Below are 19,261 nucleotides of genomic sequence, written 5' to 3'. Positions count from 1 at the left end.
CTGTTTTACACACTGGGCATTCAAGTATATGAATAAAGAATTCTGCAATTAGAAATATTTATCAAAACCACTAAGCTCTAAAATGAATAACATACACTTACATTCTGCCATCCTGTATTTTCAGATGTTCAGTTTCTTAGTAACAATGCAGATTTTTCTCTAAAACATCTGTGCACTTTTACCTAATGGCACCAGTGATCAGTGACACATATTTTCATAAGTGACCTGACAAAGTTAGTCATAGGGTCCATAGTCATAAAATGTAATTTTCTTTGTGCAAATTAACTAGGCTATCCAGGGATCTAAGATATAATCTTGACCTCATTAATTCTGTACTTGAATCAACTTATGGGGGAAAAAAGAGGTAAGAAATATTTTGCTATACTAAATGAGTTTTTCATATCCATTTGGCCCCTTCAGTTTGTTTTGGCAGAATTCTGGATGACAAGTAACAAAAATAATTGTTCTGTAATGTATTAATGTCTTTTAAACTCAATACTCCACCCCATGGCCCTTGCAATGGTGTCCATTGCATATGTCATTGGCAGCCTTTCCTTTGACTCACGGACAATCAGAATCTAATCTCTCTGGATTCTCCAGAGTTATTTTCAAGAGTTATTTCTTGGTGATAACATTTCAATCCTCTAGATTACACAATTTAATACTCATAAACTTATGTCCAATACTCAAATCATTATCACTCATTACACCACTATATATATTGAGTTATTCTTATTTCTAACAATTTATCTATACTCACCTTCTCTATAGACATATTCAATTAGTTTTCTATCGATTTATAAAAAACTAAACCTTCTTTGATATTAAGTGTTGATCAAAAATTACAGCTTCAGCTACCAAAGCACTTGGAGCTAATGACATGGGATTTATTTTTAATAATACATTCTTTTCAATCAAATCATTATTAAAAGACATAATACACATACAAAATGTAACGGTGTTATTTTGTTACTATAGATCTCATAAAATTTCTTGTCTGTGAACGGCATGCATTATATGGATGAGTATTGCTTTCCACTACAAATGTCAGAAAAGTGTAAGGTGGATTGAAACAGGAATTTTTTTCTCATGAACCCATCTGAAGGTATCACCTGTTAACTCACATAAATGGCTCAGTAAAGTCAGGGCTGCCTTCTCCGTCATTTTCATCCTGGGCAATGGGAAGATGGCTCAACCCAGTGATCACATCCAGGTCCAAGACTGAGGAGGAGCCAAGAAGAGCATCAGTGATATTCACACAGGATCATTTTATCAGAAAAGCTTCCGCTTTCCCATGAGCCTCTCTGAAGTTTCCAATATGTGTTTCTTAGCACATTATCTTAGAATAATGCCCCAGGAACATCCCTGCCAGAGAGAAAAGTCAGCTAGAGGAGTGGCTAATTAGATTTTTCACATTGTCTTTCCTGGCACTATGAACCACCAGAGCACCTGATAAACCAACTTCATGCCTCATCAACTGCCTAAGATACAACTTTATTAAAACATGCTTTCATTATAAATGTTTCCATTATTATCATAAAATGTGAACTGTCAGAATCTCTGTTGCAGGCAGAATTCTGGATGACCACGGTATTAGTCTGTTGTCACACTGCCATAAAGAAATACCCTAGACTGGATAATTTATAAAGAAAAGAGGTTTAATTGACTCACTATTCTGAATGGCTGGGGAGGCCTCAGGAAACTTACAATCATGGCAAAAGGGGAAGCAAACGCGTCATTCTTCACAAGGTGTCAGGAGAGAGAAGTGTGAGGACTGAGGGGGAAGAGCCCCTTATAAAATCATCAGATCTTGTGAGAACTCACTCGCTACTCCAAGAACAGCATGGCAGAAACTGGGAGACTGCCCCCAGGATTCAATTACCTCCACCTGGTCTCTCCCTTGACATGAGGAGTATGGGGATTACAGGGATTACAATTCAAGATGAGATTTTGGGTGGTGACAGCAAAATCGTATCAACCACCACCTATGACCCATCCCATAATGCATACTTCAGATATCTGCCCTTCTTTTGAGTGTTGGAGGAACCCATGAACTTGACAGTTTTTCATACCTTGATTAGGTAACAAATCTGTGAACCCGTAAATACAATGAAAGGTAACAGCACCCTTGGGTGTGGCACAACCCATAGACTGGATAAGCTTTCACAGCCCTCATTAGGTTAAAAATCTCTTGAAGCAATGAGTGCAGTGGAAGCTAGCCAGGTGGGTCTAATGCAACCATCAGAGCAAATTATGAGACTGTTAACTTGGTTGAGACCACAGAGCAAGACTAGCTGCAGGAAGATTCCCCACTGCGGATATGTAGACATCGGAAACCCAGGACCCCACAGGGCGAATAAGCAGCCAGACCTCTGACCCGCAGACCTGTGAGCAGGTAGGTCTAGGGCTGGGTTGAAAGGAGCTAAGCTGAGGATGCGTCTTCTGCACGGATCTCAACTCACAGACTCTCTGAATCCTGTCCACAAACCCACCACCCTCGCTCCCTGACGCCAGAGCCGCCTGCAGTTGGCCAGGCTCAGCCCAAGGGCAGGGAGAGGCCGCGGCCCACCATCATCGTGGACACCAAGCAGAACACCCGCAAAGCCACCACCTGGGAGGCCCCCAGGATGCCCCTGGCCACCAAAGTTGCCGGCAAGAGGGCACCACCTACACGAGGGATCAAGAAGCCTCGCGGCTACAAGCCTGGCACCCTGACACTCTGCAAAATCAGAAAGTACCAGAAGTCCACGCAGCTGCTCCTGAGCAAGCTGCACTTCCAGCACCTGGTGCGCGAGATCACCCAGGCCAACAGCCCCAACTTGCGCTTCCAGAGCGTGGCCACTGGTGCCCTGCAGGAGCCCAGCGAGGCCTACCTGGTGCACCTCTTTGAAGACACCAACGTGTGTGCCATCCATGCCAGGCGCATCACAATTATGCCCGGAGACATGCAGCTGGCCCGCCGCCTCCACGGAGAGCGTGGTTAGGAGCCCACGCTCCTGGGAAACTTTGCACTCTAGATGGCTTCGCTTCTGTTTTGTTGAGTTTTTTTTCTCTTCTTGCAGTTACTGGTAGTTCTGATATTAGAAGTTTTATTTCATTCTGGTTTCTTTTCCCCCATGGGGTCCAAAAGTAGCTAAGAATATGATGGGGAGTAGAAACATAAGCAGAAATCACAGGTAGTGACTGTGTTTCTATTTGCTTTTATTTGTAAACTTTTAATCTGCATTGAGAGTCTAATGCATTAGTGTTGAGTGGAAATGTCTCAGTGAGCAAGTTTCAGCACTTCAACTCTATACAATTGTCAATACATTTGTTCTTATGTTTGGAGAATGCCTCATTTAGACTATTTACAAGCAAATACGTTTCTTCTTGATGGAAACTCGATGACATTTGTCGCATTTGATCAAACATAGATGAGACCCACACTTTGGAGTTTTCTATATGCAGCTACATGGTTTCAATGCTCCCTGTCTCCTGGGCTGTTCCTGCTAGTTTGCTATGAAAATACATCCAACTCTGCTTTCTAAAATGTGAATAGATTCTCTATCCACAAGTCACTTCACATTACAGGAGGTAGAACAGCCAGTGTGGGTCTGCTTGTGGGTAGGAAAGAAAGAGAGACACTTATTACAAGTCTAATGCAGTCCATCACTGGTAGGTCAGTGTTCTAGAATATGGTCATGGCCATGCCCATGGCTGGAATGACCTGGGTCTTATTCAGGGAGGTGGTAGAAGCAGCCCTGGGTGTGTGTGAGATGCAGAAACGGACACCCCACTGCAGCCCAAGCATTGGAAGGAGGCTGTTCACAGATGAAAACCCAAGGGCCACTTCCTCAACACCTAGTACAAAATAATTGTCTTCTTCCGAGCGCCAGTCTAGATAGAAAGGCCTGTTCTTAAAGGACAAAGGACTGAATCTGGTGTTTCTATGACAGGACTGCCTGTGCCCTACCCCTTCTGTGTTTTAGTCTAGGCTGAATTGATCCATGATTTTAAAGTCTTTCTCCAACTGTTTCATTGATCTCATCTAGATGAAGGCAGCAGCTTCTTTCATAATTGCTTTAACTAAATATTTGTGCTTCTGAGGGCATATAGACACATTTTTCTGTTTCTTTCTACCTGGAAGAAAAAAGTTATGGGGGTCCAAAGCATCCTGGGGACAGGAAGCTACTTTCAGAGAGAAAACCTCTTCCAAGAGACTTATGTGTTTTCATACTGAAGCCTGGAGCCACAATGTCTTAGCTTTTATGCTTGTGTATTGAAATCAATTGATTTCAATAGGTGAAGGCTCCAGAAACTATTTCCTTGTGGTAGTCTATCCAGAAGGCTGTGCCCTGAGCAGGAGACTGGAACTGATTTGAATGAATGAAATTTGAATGAATGAAAACTGAATTTTCATTTGCCATCCACTGAACTATTTTCCGACTTTTGTAAGAATGAAATTAAAATTACACACCAAATTGTTGTCTAAAATGACTTCATTCACATTGCTACTAAAATTGTTTTATGTCAGGGAGGGATCTTTGATAATGTAAAAATGGCAACGTATTCTAGAAGCTGCATGGAAAACTCCAGAGAGAAAGCAGACCCGAGAAACACCGTCTAGTCTGTGCACTTATTTCCATGCCTTCAGCTCTGAAGAATTGGTTTTACTGTAAACTATTTTCATAGCTAAGGTAATATACTGATCTATCCGTTGTCCTTCTGAGAAAGAAAAATACATCTGATATGTAATTTTATAGTACATAAGATTCTCACATATTTTAATTTTATAGTATGCTGTTAAAATGCAAAATTTTAAAATTCCTATGATTATAAGATTTAAGCATTAAATATTTTCCTTAAAATAAAACACTCGAATTACATTGATGTGTAATTCATCAAATACTCTGAATATAAGAGAAATGGGAACAAATGTATAGTAAAAAATCAAATGAACTTCCGGTGTTCACGGTGGTATGGATGGAGCTTAGTCGTCATCACTCTGTCCTACAACAAGTATAAAGTTTAAAAAGTGAAAAATTGGCCAGGCATGGTGGTTCATGCCTGTTAATTCCAACACTTTGGGAGGCCAAGGCAGGCAGATCACCTGAGGTCGGCAGTTCAAGACCAACCTGGCCAACATGGGGAAGCCCCATCTCTACTAAAAAAAAAAAAAAAAAATAGCCAGGCGTGGGGGCGCATGCCTGTAATCCCAGCTACTCGGGAGGCTGAGGTAGGAAAATCACTTGAACCCAGCAAGTGGAGGTTGCAGTGAGCCAAGATCATGCCATTGCACTCCAGCCTGGGCAACAAGAGCGAAACTCCATCTCAAAAAATAAAAGTGAAAAATCAACATCTCTTTTGACATTTCTCTGAATAGTGAGGTCATAGGGCAAACTGTGAAGAAAATAAAAAGATCTGTGCTTTCCTCACTTCAAAGTATGCTATAAAGTGATAGTAACCCAAGTAGAATAACACTGGCTTAAAAACAGACGCTTAGACCATTGGAACAGAGTAGAGGCCACAGAAGTCAATCCAGACATGTACAGCCAACTGAGTTTACACAAAGGTAACAAGAACAACAATGAAGAAATGACAGTTTTTTCAATCAATGGTGACAGGAAAACTAGATATCCACATGCAAAATAATCAAATTATACCCTTTTCTCTTACCATATACAAAAATACACCAAAATCTCTTTCGAACTTTAGAGCTGGACCCTCAACTATGACCGTACTAAAAGAAACGTAGGGGAAAACATCCCTAACACTGGTTAGACCAGTGATCTTTTAGATAGAACCCCAAAACAGACAACAAAAGCAAAAGTAAACAAAATGAATTACATCTAACAAGTTTCTGCACAACAAAGAAAACAATCATCAGAGTGAAGAGACAACCAGCAGAATGGAACAAAATATTTGCACATCCTACATCTGATAGGAATAAATTTCCAAAATATATAAGAAACTCAAACAACTCAATAGGAAGAAAACAAAAATCCAAAATAAAAATGGCCAAAAGACCTAAAGAGACATTTGTGAAAAAAAGACAGAAAGGTATGGCCAGTAGGTGTATAGAAAAATGCTCCACATCACTAATCATCACAGAAATGCAAATTACAACCAAAATAAAATATTACCTCACACTCATTAGAATAACTGTTATGGAAACATCAAGAGATAACAATTGTAGATGAAGATATGAAGAAAAGGGAAACCCCTTGCCCTGTTGGTGAGAATACAAATTAGTACAATCACTACAAAAATTAGTACAGCAGTTCCTCCAAAAACTAAAAATAGAGCCACAGTATGTTCCACCAATGCCACACTGCTAAATATATATCCAGAGGAAATAAAATTAGTATACTGAAAAGCTCTCTGTATCCTCATGTCTACTGCAGCACTATTTACAATAGCTAAGATATAAAATCAACTAAGTGTCCAAAAATACATGATTGGATAAAGAAGATGTGATAAGTATACACAACAAAATACATCTCCAGGTTCATCTATGTGTTCTTATATTTTAAGGCTACTTAAGGAATAGCCTAAAAAGATAAGGACACATAGATGAATCTGGAGATCATTATGCTATGTGAAATACATAAGGCATAGAAAGACAAATACTACTTGACCTCAATCTTATGTACAATCTAAAGAAGTTGATCTTATAGAAGTAGACAGTAGCATGGCAGTTACCATGGGCTGGGGTTGCAGAGGTGGGGTATTTGAAGAGACAGTCAAAACATACAAAATTTCAGTCACATGGGAGGAATAAGTTCAAAAGATCTATTTCACAGCGTGGTGACTCCACCTAACAATATATCATGCTCTTGAAAAATGCTAAGAGTGAATGTGAAGTGTTCTTAACAAAACTACAATAACTATGTAAAAATTAGCTAGATTTTGACATCGTAAAATGTATATAATACGTCATGTTGTACATAAGAAGTATATACAATATGAAGTAGACAAGATTTATCAATAAATACAGAGATCCATGGTTGGAAGGGGTTGGTGTTGAGAGAAGGAATAGAGAAGCTAGAGACAAAAGATTTTTAGAGAAGTGAAACTATTTCATAGGACACTATGGTTGTGGATGCCTGTCATGATGCATCTGTTCAAACCCACAGAATGTACAACAAAAACATAGTGAACCCTAACATAAGCTACAGACTTTGAGTGATAATAATAGGTCAATGTAGGTTCAGTGATTGTAACTCACATACAATCCGGGATAGGGAGTTGATACCGGAGGGAGGCGATGCGTATGTGGGGGAAAGAATATAAGGGAACTCTCTAATTTTTGCCCAATTTTGCATAAAACTAAAACTTTTCTATAAAATGAGCACCAAAGTCCTAGCTAGAGCCACCAGGCAAGAGGAAGAAATAAAAGGTATTAACATTGGAAAAGAGCAAGTCAGACTATCTCTGTTGCCCAGTGATCTGGTGGTATATGTAGTAAACCTTAAACACTCCTACAAAAGACAGCCAGACCTTATAGGTAAATTCAGTAAAATCTCAGGTTACAAAAGTCTTGCACACAAATTAATAGCATGCTATAAACCAACAACAACCAAGATGAGAATTAAATCAAAAACTCAATGCCTTTTATAGTAGTTACATATGTATATGGGAATATACTTTAAAAAGAAGGTGAAAGATCCCAACAAAGAAAACCCACAAAGCACTGCTGAAAGAAATAATCGATGGTATAAACAAACAGAAATACTTTCCATGCCCGTGGATTAGAAAAACCAGTATTGTTTTAAAAAAAACAATCATGCAGCCGAAAGCAAACTCCAGATTCGATGCAGTTTCTCCCCAAATACCAACATCATTTTATGCAGAGTTAGAAAAAAAATTCTAAAGTTCATACGGAGCCAAAAACAGCTAGAATAGCCAAGCTATCCTAAGGAAAAGGAGTAAATATGGAGGCATCACATTACCAGACTTCAAATTGAGGAGAGAAGTCATTTCTCTTACTGTCTCCTGTCTCTGAAGAGGAGGAGGAAGGAAAAGTTGAAAAACAACAGGAATGAAATCCGTGGCGAGACCAGCTGGTGCCACTGATGACCAGGCCTGACGTTAAAAGATTAACCCCACCCCCCACTCCAACCACATGTGCTCTCAATCTATCACGACCCTTTCACGTGGAACCCCTTAGAGTTGTAAGCCCTTAAAAGGGCCAGGAAATCTGTCTTTGGGGAGCTCGGCTTTTGAGACTGCTGACGCTCCCGGCTGAATAAAAACACCTCTTCCTTCTTTAATCCGGTATCTGATGAGTTTTGTCTGTGGCTCGTCCCGCTACAAAAGTATCCCAAAAGGCTGTAGTATGCCAAACAATGTGGTATTGGCATAAAAGTAGATCCATAGACCTATGAAACGAAATAGAGAAAACAAAAATAAAGCCAACTGATCTCAAACAAAGCATACAGAAACATCAACTGGGGAAAGAACACCCTATTGAATAAATGGTGATGGGAACACAATAGCCACACACAGAAGAAGGAAACTGGATCCCTATCGTTCATCACAAAAATTTACTCAAGGTGAATTCAAGGCTTAAATCTAGGTCCTGAAATAATAAAAACTCTAGAAGAAAACCCGGGAAACCTCTTCTAGACATCAGCCTAGGCAAACAACTTATAACAAAGACCCCGAAAGCAAATTGAACAAAAGCAAAAATAAATCAGTGGGAGCTAATGAAAAGAAAAAGCTTCTCCAAAGCAAAATAAATCATCAGAGTAAAGAAAAAACCTACAGAATAGGAGAAACTATTTGCAAACTATGTATCTGACAAATGACTAATAGATACAGAATCTACAAGAAATTGAAACGAATCATCAAAGAAAACACAAATAATCCCATTAAAAAGTGAGCAAACGGGCCAGGCGCGGTGGCTCACGCCTGTAATCCCAGCACTTTGGGAGGCCGAGGCGGGCGGATCACAAGGTCAGCAGATCGAGACCATCCTGGCTAAGATGGTGAAACCCCGTTTCTGCTAAAAATACAAAAAATTAGCCGGGCGCGTTGTCAGGCACCTGTAGTCCCAGCTACTCGGGAGGCTGAGACAGGAGAATAGCGTGAACCTGGGAGGCGGAGCTTGCAGTGAGCCGAGATCACGCCACTGCACTCCAGCCTGGGTGATGAGCAAGACTCCATCTCAAAAAAAAACAAAAAACAAAAACAAAAAGTGAGCAAACGACATGCATTGACGTTTCTCAAAAGAAGATACACAAATAACTAATAAACGGGAAAATGCTCCACATCTCTAATTATCAGGGAAATGTAAATTAAACCCACAATGAGAAACAGCTGAGTTTCTCACCCACCTTACCCCAGTCAGAATGGACATTATTCAATAGTCAAAGAACAGTAGGTATTGGCGTAAATGTGGTGAAAAGGAAATGCGTAGGCATTGCTGTTGGAATGTAAATTAGTACATCCTCTGTGGAAAACAGTGCCGAGATTTCACAACTAACTCAAAGTAGATCTACCATTCCATCCAGCAATCCCACTACTGGGTACACAGCTAAAAAAAAAGGAAGTCATTATATCAAAGAAACCTGCACACATATTTTTATCACAGCACACTTCACAATTGCAAAGATATAAAATCAACCTGGCTGGGCACAGTGGCTCACGCATGTAATCCCAGCACTTTGGGAGGCCGAGGCGGGAGGATCACGAGGTCAGGAGATCGAGACCATCCTGGCTAACACGGTGAAACCCCGTCTCTACTAAAAATACAAAAAATTAGCCGGGCGTGGTAGCAGGTGTCCTTAGTCCCAGCTACTCAGGAGACTGAGGCAGGAGAATGGCGTGAACCCAGGAGGCGGAGCTTGCAGTGAGCGGAGATCGCGCCACTACACTCCAGCCTGGGCGACAAAGCGAGACTCTGTCAAAAAAAAAAAAACAACCTAAGTGCCCATCCACTGATGAGTGGGTCCCAAGATGGCCATTCCGAAGCAGCTGTGGTCTGCGCATTCACAGAAAGGAAGAGGGGCGAGTGAAGGCAGTACCTTCAACTGAAATATCCATGTACTCACATTGAGACTATGTAGGAAATCAATCTGACCCATGGAGAATGAAGAAAAGCAGGATGGAGAAACAGCCTAACCTGGAGCAACACAGAGCCAAGGGAACCCGCACCCCCAGCTGAGGGAAGCAGTGAGTGATTGCATGCTCCCAGGAAACCACACATCTCCTGTGGATCTTTGCGATCTGTGGATCAGGAGGTGCCCTTATAGGCCCATGACTCCCGGGCCTTGGGTCTGATACACACAGCTGCGTGGAGTCTCCGCAGAGCAGCTGCTCCAACATGTACAGAGACCCAGGAGCTTTACATACTCTGGCCTTGGGATCCCTGGCAAGGGCATCTGCAGCTCAGGCAAGGCAGAAGGTCTGTGCATACCCCTAGGAAGGGATTAAATCCTGGGGACTGAGCAGCATCAATCTGCAGGCCCCATTTCCACAGCACTTCACAAGATAAGACCCTCTGGCTTGGAATTCCAGGCAGCCACAAGAAACAAGGTGGAGCCTGCCTGAGATAGGACAAAGACCCCAGGAAAGGGGCACACTGCTATCTATGCTGTTTGGTCAGCTCAGCTGTTTCGGTCTGTGGGCTTTGGAGAGTCCAATTGGTCGTGATGAGGTAGGGTACCTCCAGCACAGCACAGCTGCTTTCCCAGAATGTGGCCAGACTGCTTCTTTAAGCAGGAGCCCAACCCACTGCTCCTTTTGGGGTGGGTACTCCCAGCCAGGGCCTCCAGCCACACCTGCCTGACAGAGTTCTAATTTCTCCCTGAGTCTAAGTGCCCATGGGGCAGGGTGTGCTGCCACCATGACTGTCCAGGCATCTCAGCTGGTCCAGTCCGTGGGCCTTGGAAAGCCCTAATGGATCAGGGGTTGAAGGGATCACCAATACAGCACAGCTGCTCTACCAAAAAGCAGTTAGATTGCTTAAGTATGTTCCTGATCCCATTCCTCCCGACTGCATGAGATTTTCCCAAGCAGTATAACCAGCCACCTCCTACAGATGCATTCAAGCCAGCAACAAGTTTAGTACCCTCCTGGGTACTTCCAGAGGAAGAAGCAAGATGCCATCTGTGCTGTTTTGCAGCCTTCAAGGGTGATACTTCCAAGTATGGGAAAAATCCAGGTGACTACAGTCTGGAGCAGACACCCAGCAAACTGCAGCAGCCCTACAGAAGAGTGGCCAGAGTGAAAAAAATAAAAACAGCAAACAACCACCACAACAAAACTAAAAACCCCATCTAAAGGTCAGCAACCTCAAAGCTTGAAGCCAGATAAATCCACAAAGATAAGAAAGAATTTGACAATGCTTTTTATTTTCTCTTACATTTCTTTCAGATAAAATTAAGCTTCACAGAATAACATCTCTTATCACATTCATATCACATTTTTGCATGTCTAACTTGATTTTTTCTCCTGAACTTTACTAAGTGATATTGATATTCATCAGTTTCAATTTTGAAAAAAAAAAGAAAACAAATTCATGTTGCCTCTTTTAATTCTTTTTTTTTTCCTTAAAATCTTTTATTATTATTATTATACTTTAAGTTCTAGGGTACATGTGCACAATGTGCAGGTTTGTTACATACGTATCCATGTGCCATGTTGGTGTGCTGCACCCATTAACTCGTATGGAACCAAAAAAGAGCCCGCATTGCCAAGACAATCCTAAACAAAAAGAACAAAGCTGGAGGCATCACCCTACCTGACTTCAAACTATACTACAAGGCTACAGTAACCAAAACAGCATGGTACTGGTACCAAAACAGAGATGTAGACCAATAGCACAGAACAGAGCCCTCAGAAATAATACCACACATCTACAACCATCTGANTCACGCTACCTGACTTCAAACTATACTACAAGGCTACAGTAACCAAAACAGCATGGTACTGGTACCAAAACAGAGATGTAGACCAATAGCACAGAACAGAGCCCTCAGAAATAATACCACACATCTACAACCATCTGATCTTTGAAAAACCTGACAAAAACAAGAAATGGGAAAAGGATTCCCTATTCAATAAATGGTGCTGGCAAAACTGGACAGCCATATGTAGAAAGCTGAAACTGGATCCCTTCCTTACACCTTATACAAAAATTAATTCAAGATGGATTAAAGACTGAAATGTTAGACCTAAAGCAATAAAAATCCTAGAAGAAAACTTAGGCAATACCATTCAGGACATAGGCATGAGTAAGGACTTCATGTCTAAACCACCAAAAGCAATGGCAACAAACACCAAAATTGACAAATGGGATCTAATTAAACTAAAGAGCTTCTGCACAGCAAAAGAAACTACCATCAGAGTGAACAGGCAACCTACAGAATGGGAGAAAATTTTTGCAATCCACCTATCTGACAAAGAACTAATATCCAGGATCTACAAAGAACTTAAACAAATTTACAAGAAAAAAATCAAACAACCCCATCAAAAAGTGGACCTCTTTTAATTCTTAAAGAAAAAAGAAAGAAAGAATTAGCACAATAAAACCCTGAAAACTCAAAACCCAGAGTGCCCCTTTTCCTCCAAATGACCACAACATCTCTCCACCAAGGGCTCAGAAGTGGGCTGAGAATGAGATGGCTAAAATGACAGGATGTGGATAAAAATAAACTTCACTGACCTAAAAGATCATGTTGTAACCCAATGGAAAGAAGCTAAGAATCATGATAAAACAATGCAGACTTAGACTCCCACACAATAATAATGAGAGACTTTAACACCCCACTGACAATATTAGACAGATCGTCAAGACAGAAAATTAACAGAGATTCAGGACCTGAACTCAGCTCTGAATCAAATGGACCTAACAGATATCTACAAAACTCTCCACCCAAAAACAACAGAATATACATTCTTCTCATCACCACACAGCAGTCACTCTAAAATTGATCACATAATTAGAAGTAAAACACTTTTCACCAAATGCAAAAGAACTGAAATTATAACAGTCTCTTGGACCACAGCACAATCAAATTAGAACTCAAGATTAAGAAATTCACTTAAAACCATACAACTACATGGAAACTGAACAACCTGCACTGGAATGACTTTTGGGTAAATAATGAAATTAAGGCAGAAATCAAGAAGTTCTTTGAAACTAATGAGAATGAAGATAAAATGTACCAGAATCTCTGGGACGCAGCTAAAGCAGTGTTGAGGGAAATTTGTTGCACTAAACACCCACATCAAAAAGTTAGAAAGAACTTGTTAAAAACCTAACATCACAACTAAAAATCTAGAGGACAGGAGCAAACAAATGCCAAAGCTAACAGAAGATTATAAATAACCAAGATCACAGCTGAACTGAAGGAGATAGAGATAAAAAAAAAAACCCTTCAAAAAATCAATGAATTCAGTAGCAGGTGTTTTGAAAAAATTAATAAAATAGATAAACTTCTAGCTAGGCTAATAAAAAAGAAAAAAGAGGAGATTAAAGTAAACACAATCAGGTGGGTGTGGTGACTCACGCCTGTAATCCCAGCACTTTGGGAGGCCGAGGCGGGTCGATCACAAGGTCAAGAGATCAAGACCACCCTGATCAAAATGATGAAACTCCATCTCTACTAAAAATACAAAAATTAGCTGGACATGGTGACACATACCTGTAGTTCCAGCTACTCAGGAGGCTGAGACTGGAGAATCGCTTGAACCCAGGAGGTGAAGGTTGCAGTGAGCCGAGATAGCGCCACTGCACTCCAGCATGGTGATAGAGACCCCATCTCAAAAAAAAAAAAAAACCCACAATCAGAAACGTGGGGGATACCACCACCACTAACCCCATGGAAATACACACAACCGTCAGAGACTATAAACAACACCTCCATGCACACAAACTAGAAAATTAGAAGATATACATAAATTCCTGGACATGAATACCCTACCAAGACTGATCCAGGAAGAAATCAAATTCTCAAATAGACCAACAATAAGTTCTAAAATTGAAGCAGTAATTAATAGCCTACCAACCAAAAAAAGCCCAGGACCAGAGGATTCACAGCTGAATTCTACCAGAGGTTAAAAAAAAAAAAAAAAAAAAAAAAAAACAGAGGGAGCTGGTACCATTCCTACTGAAACTACTCCAAAATATTAAGCCAGCATCATTCTGATACCAAAACCTGGCAGAGATACAACAAAAAAAGAAAACTTCAGGCTAATGTCCTTGATAAATATTAATGCAAAATTCCTCAATAAAATACTGGCAAATCAAATCCAGCAGCACGTCAAAAAGCTTATCCACCACAATCAAGTAGGCTTCATCCCCGTTATGCAAGGCTTGTTCAACATACACACATCAATAAATGTGATTCATCACATAAACAGAACTAAAGACAAAAACCACATGCTTTTCTCAATAGATGTAGAAAAGATCTTTCATAAAATTAAACATCACTTCATGTTAAAAACTCTCAACAAACTAGGTATCGAAGGAACATACCTCAAAATAATAAGAGTCGGATATGATAAATCCACAGCCAATATCATACTGAATGGTCAAGGGCTGGAAGCATTTCCTTTGCAAACTGGCACAAAACAAGGTTGCCCTTTCTCACCACTCCTATTCAACACAGTACTGGAAGTCTTAGCCAGAGGAATCATACAAAAGAAATAAAGGGCATCCAAATTGTTAAGGAGGAAGTTAAACTGTCACTGTCTCCAATGGTGTGATTGTATACCTAGAAAATCCTAAAGACTCATGTAAAAAGCCTTTAGATCTGTTAAACGAATTCAGTAAAATTTAAGGATACAAAATCAAAGTATACAAATCAGTAGCACTGCTATAAACCAACAGTGACCAAGCCAAGAATCAAATCAAGAACTCAACCCCTTTAATAAAAGCTGCAAAAAAGAAAGTACTTAGGAATATACCTATCCAAGGATGTGAAAGACCTCTACAAGGAAGAGTGCAAAATATGGCTGAAAGAAATCATAGATGAAAGAAACAAATATAAAAACATCCCATGCTCATGGATGGGTAAAATCAATATTGTAAAAATGACCATACTGCCAAAAGCAATCTACAAATTCAATGCAATTTCCATCAATATTCCATTATCATTCTTCACAGAACTAGAAAAAAGCTATTCTAAAATTTATATGGGAGTATAAAAGAGCCTGCATAGCCAAAGTAAGGCTAGGCACAAAGAAGGAATATGGAGGCATCACATTACCCAACTTCAAATTATACTACAAGGTTATAGGTACCAAAACAGCATGCTACTGGTATAAAAATAGGCATACAGACCAACGGAACAAAATACATAACCCAGAAATAAAGCCAAATACTTATAGCCAACTGGTCTTCGATAAAGCAAACAAAAACGTAAAGGAGCGAAAGGACACCCTATTCAACAAATAGTGCCGGGATAATTGGCAAGCTTTATATAGAAGGATGAAAGTGGATCCTCAACTCTCACCTTATACAAAAATCAACTCAAGATGGATCAAATACTTTAAATCTAAGACCTGAAACCATAAAAGTTCTAGAAGGTAACATCAGAAAAACTCTTCTCGACATTACCTTAGGCAAAGAGTTAATGACCAAGAACCCAAAAGCAAATGCAAGAAAATCAAAGATAAATAGATGGGACTTAATTAAACTAAAAAGCTTCTGCACAGCAAAAATCTTAATAATAATCAGCAGAGTAAACAAACAACCTATAGAGTGGGAGAAAATATTCACATACTATGTATCTTACAAAGGACTAATGTTGAGAATCTACAAGGAACTCAAACAAAGCCGCAAGGAAAAGAACAAATAATCCCGTCAAAAAGTGGGCTAAAACATAAACAGGGAATTTTCAAAAGAAGATACGCAAATGGCCACCAAATATATGAAAAACTGTTCAATAATGATCAGGGAAATGTAAATCAAAAGCACAATGCAATGCCACCTTACTCCTGCAAGAATGGCCATAATTAAAAAATCAAAAAATAATAGATGTTGTGGTGGATGAGGTGAGGAACACTTTTGCACTGCTGGTGGGAATGTAAACTAGCACAACCACTATGGAAAACAGTGTGGAGATTCCCTAAAGAACTAAAAGGAGATCTACCATTTGATCCACCAATCCCACTACTGGGTATCAGCCCAGAGAAAAATAAGTCATTATATGAAAAAAACACTTGCACACACATGTTTATACCAGCACAATTCACAATTGCAAAAATATGAAACCAGGCTGGGCACAGTGGCTCATGCCTGTAATCCCAGCACTTTGGGAGGCCGAGGTGGGTGGATCATGAGGTCAGGAGATCAAGACCATCCTGGCTAACATGGTGAAACCCCATTTCTACTAAAGATACAACAAATTAGCTGACATGGTGGCAAGCGCCTGTAGTCCCAGCTACTCCGGAGGCCGAAGCAGGAGAATAGTGTGAACCTGGGAGGCGGAGCTTGCAGTGAGCCGAGATCGCGCCTCTGCACTCCAGCCTGGGTGACAGAGCGAGACTCTGTCTCAAAAAAGAAAAGAAAAGAAAGAAACCAGTCAATGCCCATCAATCGGGTCGATAAAGAAAATGTTTTATATATATACATATATATATAATATATGTGTGTATATATATATACATACACATACCACTAAATACAACTCAGCCAAAAATAGGAAAGAAATAATGGTATTCCCAGCAACCTGGATGGAATTGGAGACCATTATTTTAAGTGAAGTAACTCAAGAATGGAAAATCAAACATCATATGTTCTCACTTATAAACGGGACCTGAGCTATGACAACACAAAAACATAAGAATGTTACAATGAAACTTGTGGACTTGGGTGGAAAGGGGTGAGGAATAAAAGGCTACACATTGGGTACAGTGTACACTGTTCAGGTGACAGGCACACCAAAATTTCCGAAATTTTGTGCATTAAATAACTTATCCATGTAACCAAACACCACCTGCTCCCCAAAAACTACTGAAATAATAATAATAATAAACAAACAAAAAGAAAACAGGAACATATACACCATGGACTGCTACTCAGCCATAAACAGGAATGAAACTATGTCATTTCAGCAACTTGAATGGAACTGGAGGTCATTATTCTCTGTAAAGTAACTCAGGAATCTACAAGCAAATAGTGCACCATCTCACCTAGAAGTGAAAGCTAAGCTATGGGTCCACAAAGGCATGCAGTGTAGTATACTAAACATTAGAGACTCAGAAGTGGGGAGGGTGAGAGGAGGGTGACGGAGGAGAAACTGCCTGTTGAGTAAAATGTAAATTAACTGGGTGATGAGTGCACTAAAATCCCAGACTTCAACACTATACAATTCATCTATGGAACCAAAGACAACTTGTACTCCTAAAGCTATTGAAACGCACTTAAAAAAATTTAACAACAAAACAATAATAATAATAAGCTCAAATTTTAAAACACTCATATGAACTTATTTTGTAAGTACGGATATCATGGAATCTCTTGTTCTCTGTGCCGTAGCTACATGGAATTGGGCATTAATTTCTACTACAGGGATCACAAAAGTCTTCTAACAGTGTATTTGAATAGAATTCACAACTACACAATTTATCTATGGAACCTAAAACCACAGGTACCCCTACAAATATTGAAATAACAAAATATATTCAATGTTTGCTTAGCTCAGCTGTGACCTCGGGTCAGCAGGTCAGTGAGGTCAAGGCTGGCTTCTCAGGAACTCATGGCATTCCCATCATGGGCAACGGCAGGATAGCTCAGCTCAGGCTCCCTTCCCCCTTCAAAGGGGAAAAGGAGCTTGAGGGAGCTGAGGGGAAAACCAGTGACAGTCACATGTGATTCTTGTCTCCGGAAAGCTTTGGCTTATCCGGAGTCAAATCTGCTGGAGGCTACAAGAAGATTTTCATAAGTGTCACTTTTGGGGAGAAAATGTTACAGGAGAATCCCTGACAGAGAAGTGACCATTTCAAATTTTTCCAATTTCCACACCCCTCCAACCCCCTCCCGGAACACTTCATTCTCAAAGGAACTGATAAAACCTCATGATCTCATGCCTTGGTGTTTGCCTCCCACAAGGTACATGCCACAGGTTTGTCCCTCCCTTGGGTGTGTGCAGAACCCCGGGACTTGATTGGATTTTCACAACCCTGATGAGCTTGAGGATCTAGTGAAGCAGGGAGTACAATGGAAGGTAGCTGGGTGGGTTTAATGCAATCATCTGAGCCCCTTATAAGAGGCAGGGCTTTACTGAGACCACAGAGATCTCCAGTCAGAAAGAGACTGCCTGCGAGGGAGATTCCTGGCCGCTGCTGTGAAGACCAAAGAAACCCAGGACCCTGTGGGGAGACTCAACAGCCCAGCCTCTGCCCCACAGACCTGAGAGCTGGTAAGTCTGGGGCTAGGTTTGCAGGGACTAAGTGTGTAGGAGGGTCATGGGCATGGATCTCAACTCACAGGCTCTCTGAATCCTGTCCACAGCACCACTGCCCTCGCTCGCTGACGCCAGCACCGCCTGCAGCCGGCCAGGCTCAGTCCAAGGAGAGGAGAGACGCTACAGCCCAGCCCATGGCGCGCACCAAGCAGACCGCCCGCAAAGCCACCAAAGCCACCGACTGGCAGGCCCCTAGGAAGCCCATGGCCACCAAAGCCCCAGGCAAGAGGTTGCCGCCTAGAGGAGGGATCAAGAAGCCTCACCGCTATAGGCCTGGCACCCTGGCGCTACGCGAAATCAGAAAGTACCAGAAATCCACGCAGCTTCTCCTGCGCGAGATCGCCCAGGCCATCAGCCCGGACCTGCGCTTCCAGAGCGCGGCCATTGGCGCCCTGCAGGAGGCCAGCGAGGCCTACCTGGTGAGCCTCTTCGAAGATACCAACCTGTGTGCCATCCATGCCAGGCGTGTCACAATTATGCCCAGAGACATGCAGCTGGCCCGCCGCATCCGCAGAGAGGGTGCTTAAGGACCCAAAGGTAGCTAAGCATAGGATTGGGAGTGGAACCAGGCAGAAATCAGGTCGTGGTGGTGGTTCTGTGTGCTTTTGTCAATGTCTAATCTACCTTGAGGGTCGTAAGGCACTAGTGTCAGGTGGGAATGTTTCAGTGAGCGAGTTTCAGCGCTTCAACTCTACATCCATTTTCAAGAAACCTGTTCATTTTCACTGGCCTACGCCTGTGTTTAGACTACTTCAAACCAAATAAATCTCTTCCTGATGGCAACTCGGTGATGTTTGTTTAACTTAATCAGTAGATGAGATCCGCACTTTGACGTTTCCGTATGCAGCTCTGTGTTTGCAATG

The 19,261-nt window shown here is 41.2% G+C and overlaps 1 protein-coding gene across 1 annotated transcript in view; it reads left to right on the top strand.

The window, feature by feature from the left end:
- LOC108520774 (uncharacterized) overlaps positions 1-18,925 on the top strand; it is a 47,884-nt gene extending 28,959 nt beyond the window's left edge. The window contains exons 2-4 of the mRNA XM_017860274.1: positions 2,465-2,979; positions 3,539-3,603; positions 18,446-18,925. Of these exons, the coding sequence (XP_017715763.1) occupies positions 2,465-2,979; positions 3,539-3,603; positions 18,446-18,925 (1,060 nt within the window). The remainder of the gene's footprint in view (positions 1-2,464; positions 2,980-3,538; positions 3,604-18,445) is intronic.
- The last annotated feature ends 336 nt before the right edge of the window (positions 18,926-19,261 follow it).

This window comes from Rhinopithecus bieti, unplaced genomic scaffold, assembly GCF_001698545.2.
Source record: "Rhinopithecus bieti isolate Rb0 unplaced genomic scaffold, ASM169854v2 scaffold_52030, whole genome shotgun sequence".
Classification (NCBI taxonomy): Eukaryota; Metazoa; Chordata; class Mammalia; order Primates; family Cercopithecidae; genus Rhinopithecus; species Rhinopithecus bieti.
The sequence above is the reverse complement of the archived record's forward strand: the minus strand, read 5'-3'. Positions and strand labels throughout refer to the sequence as shown.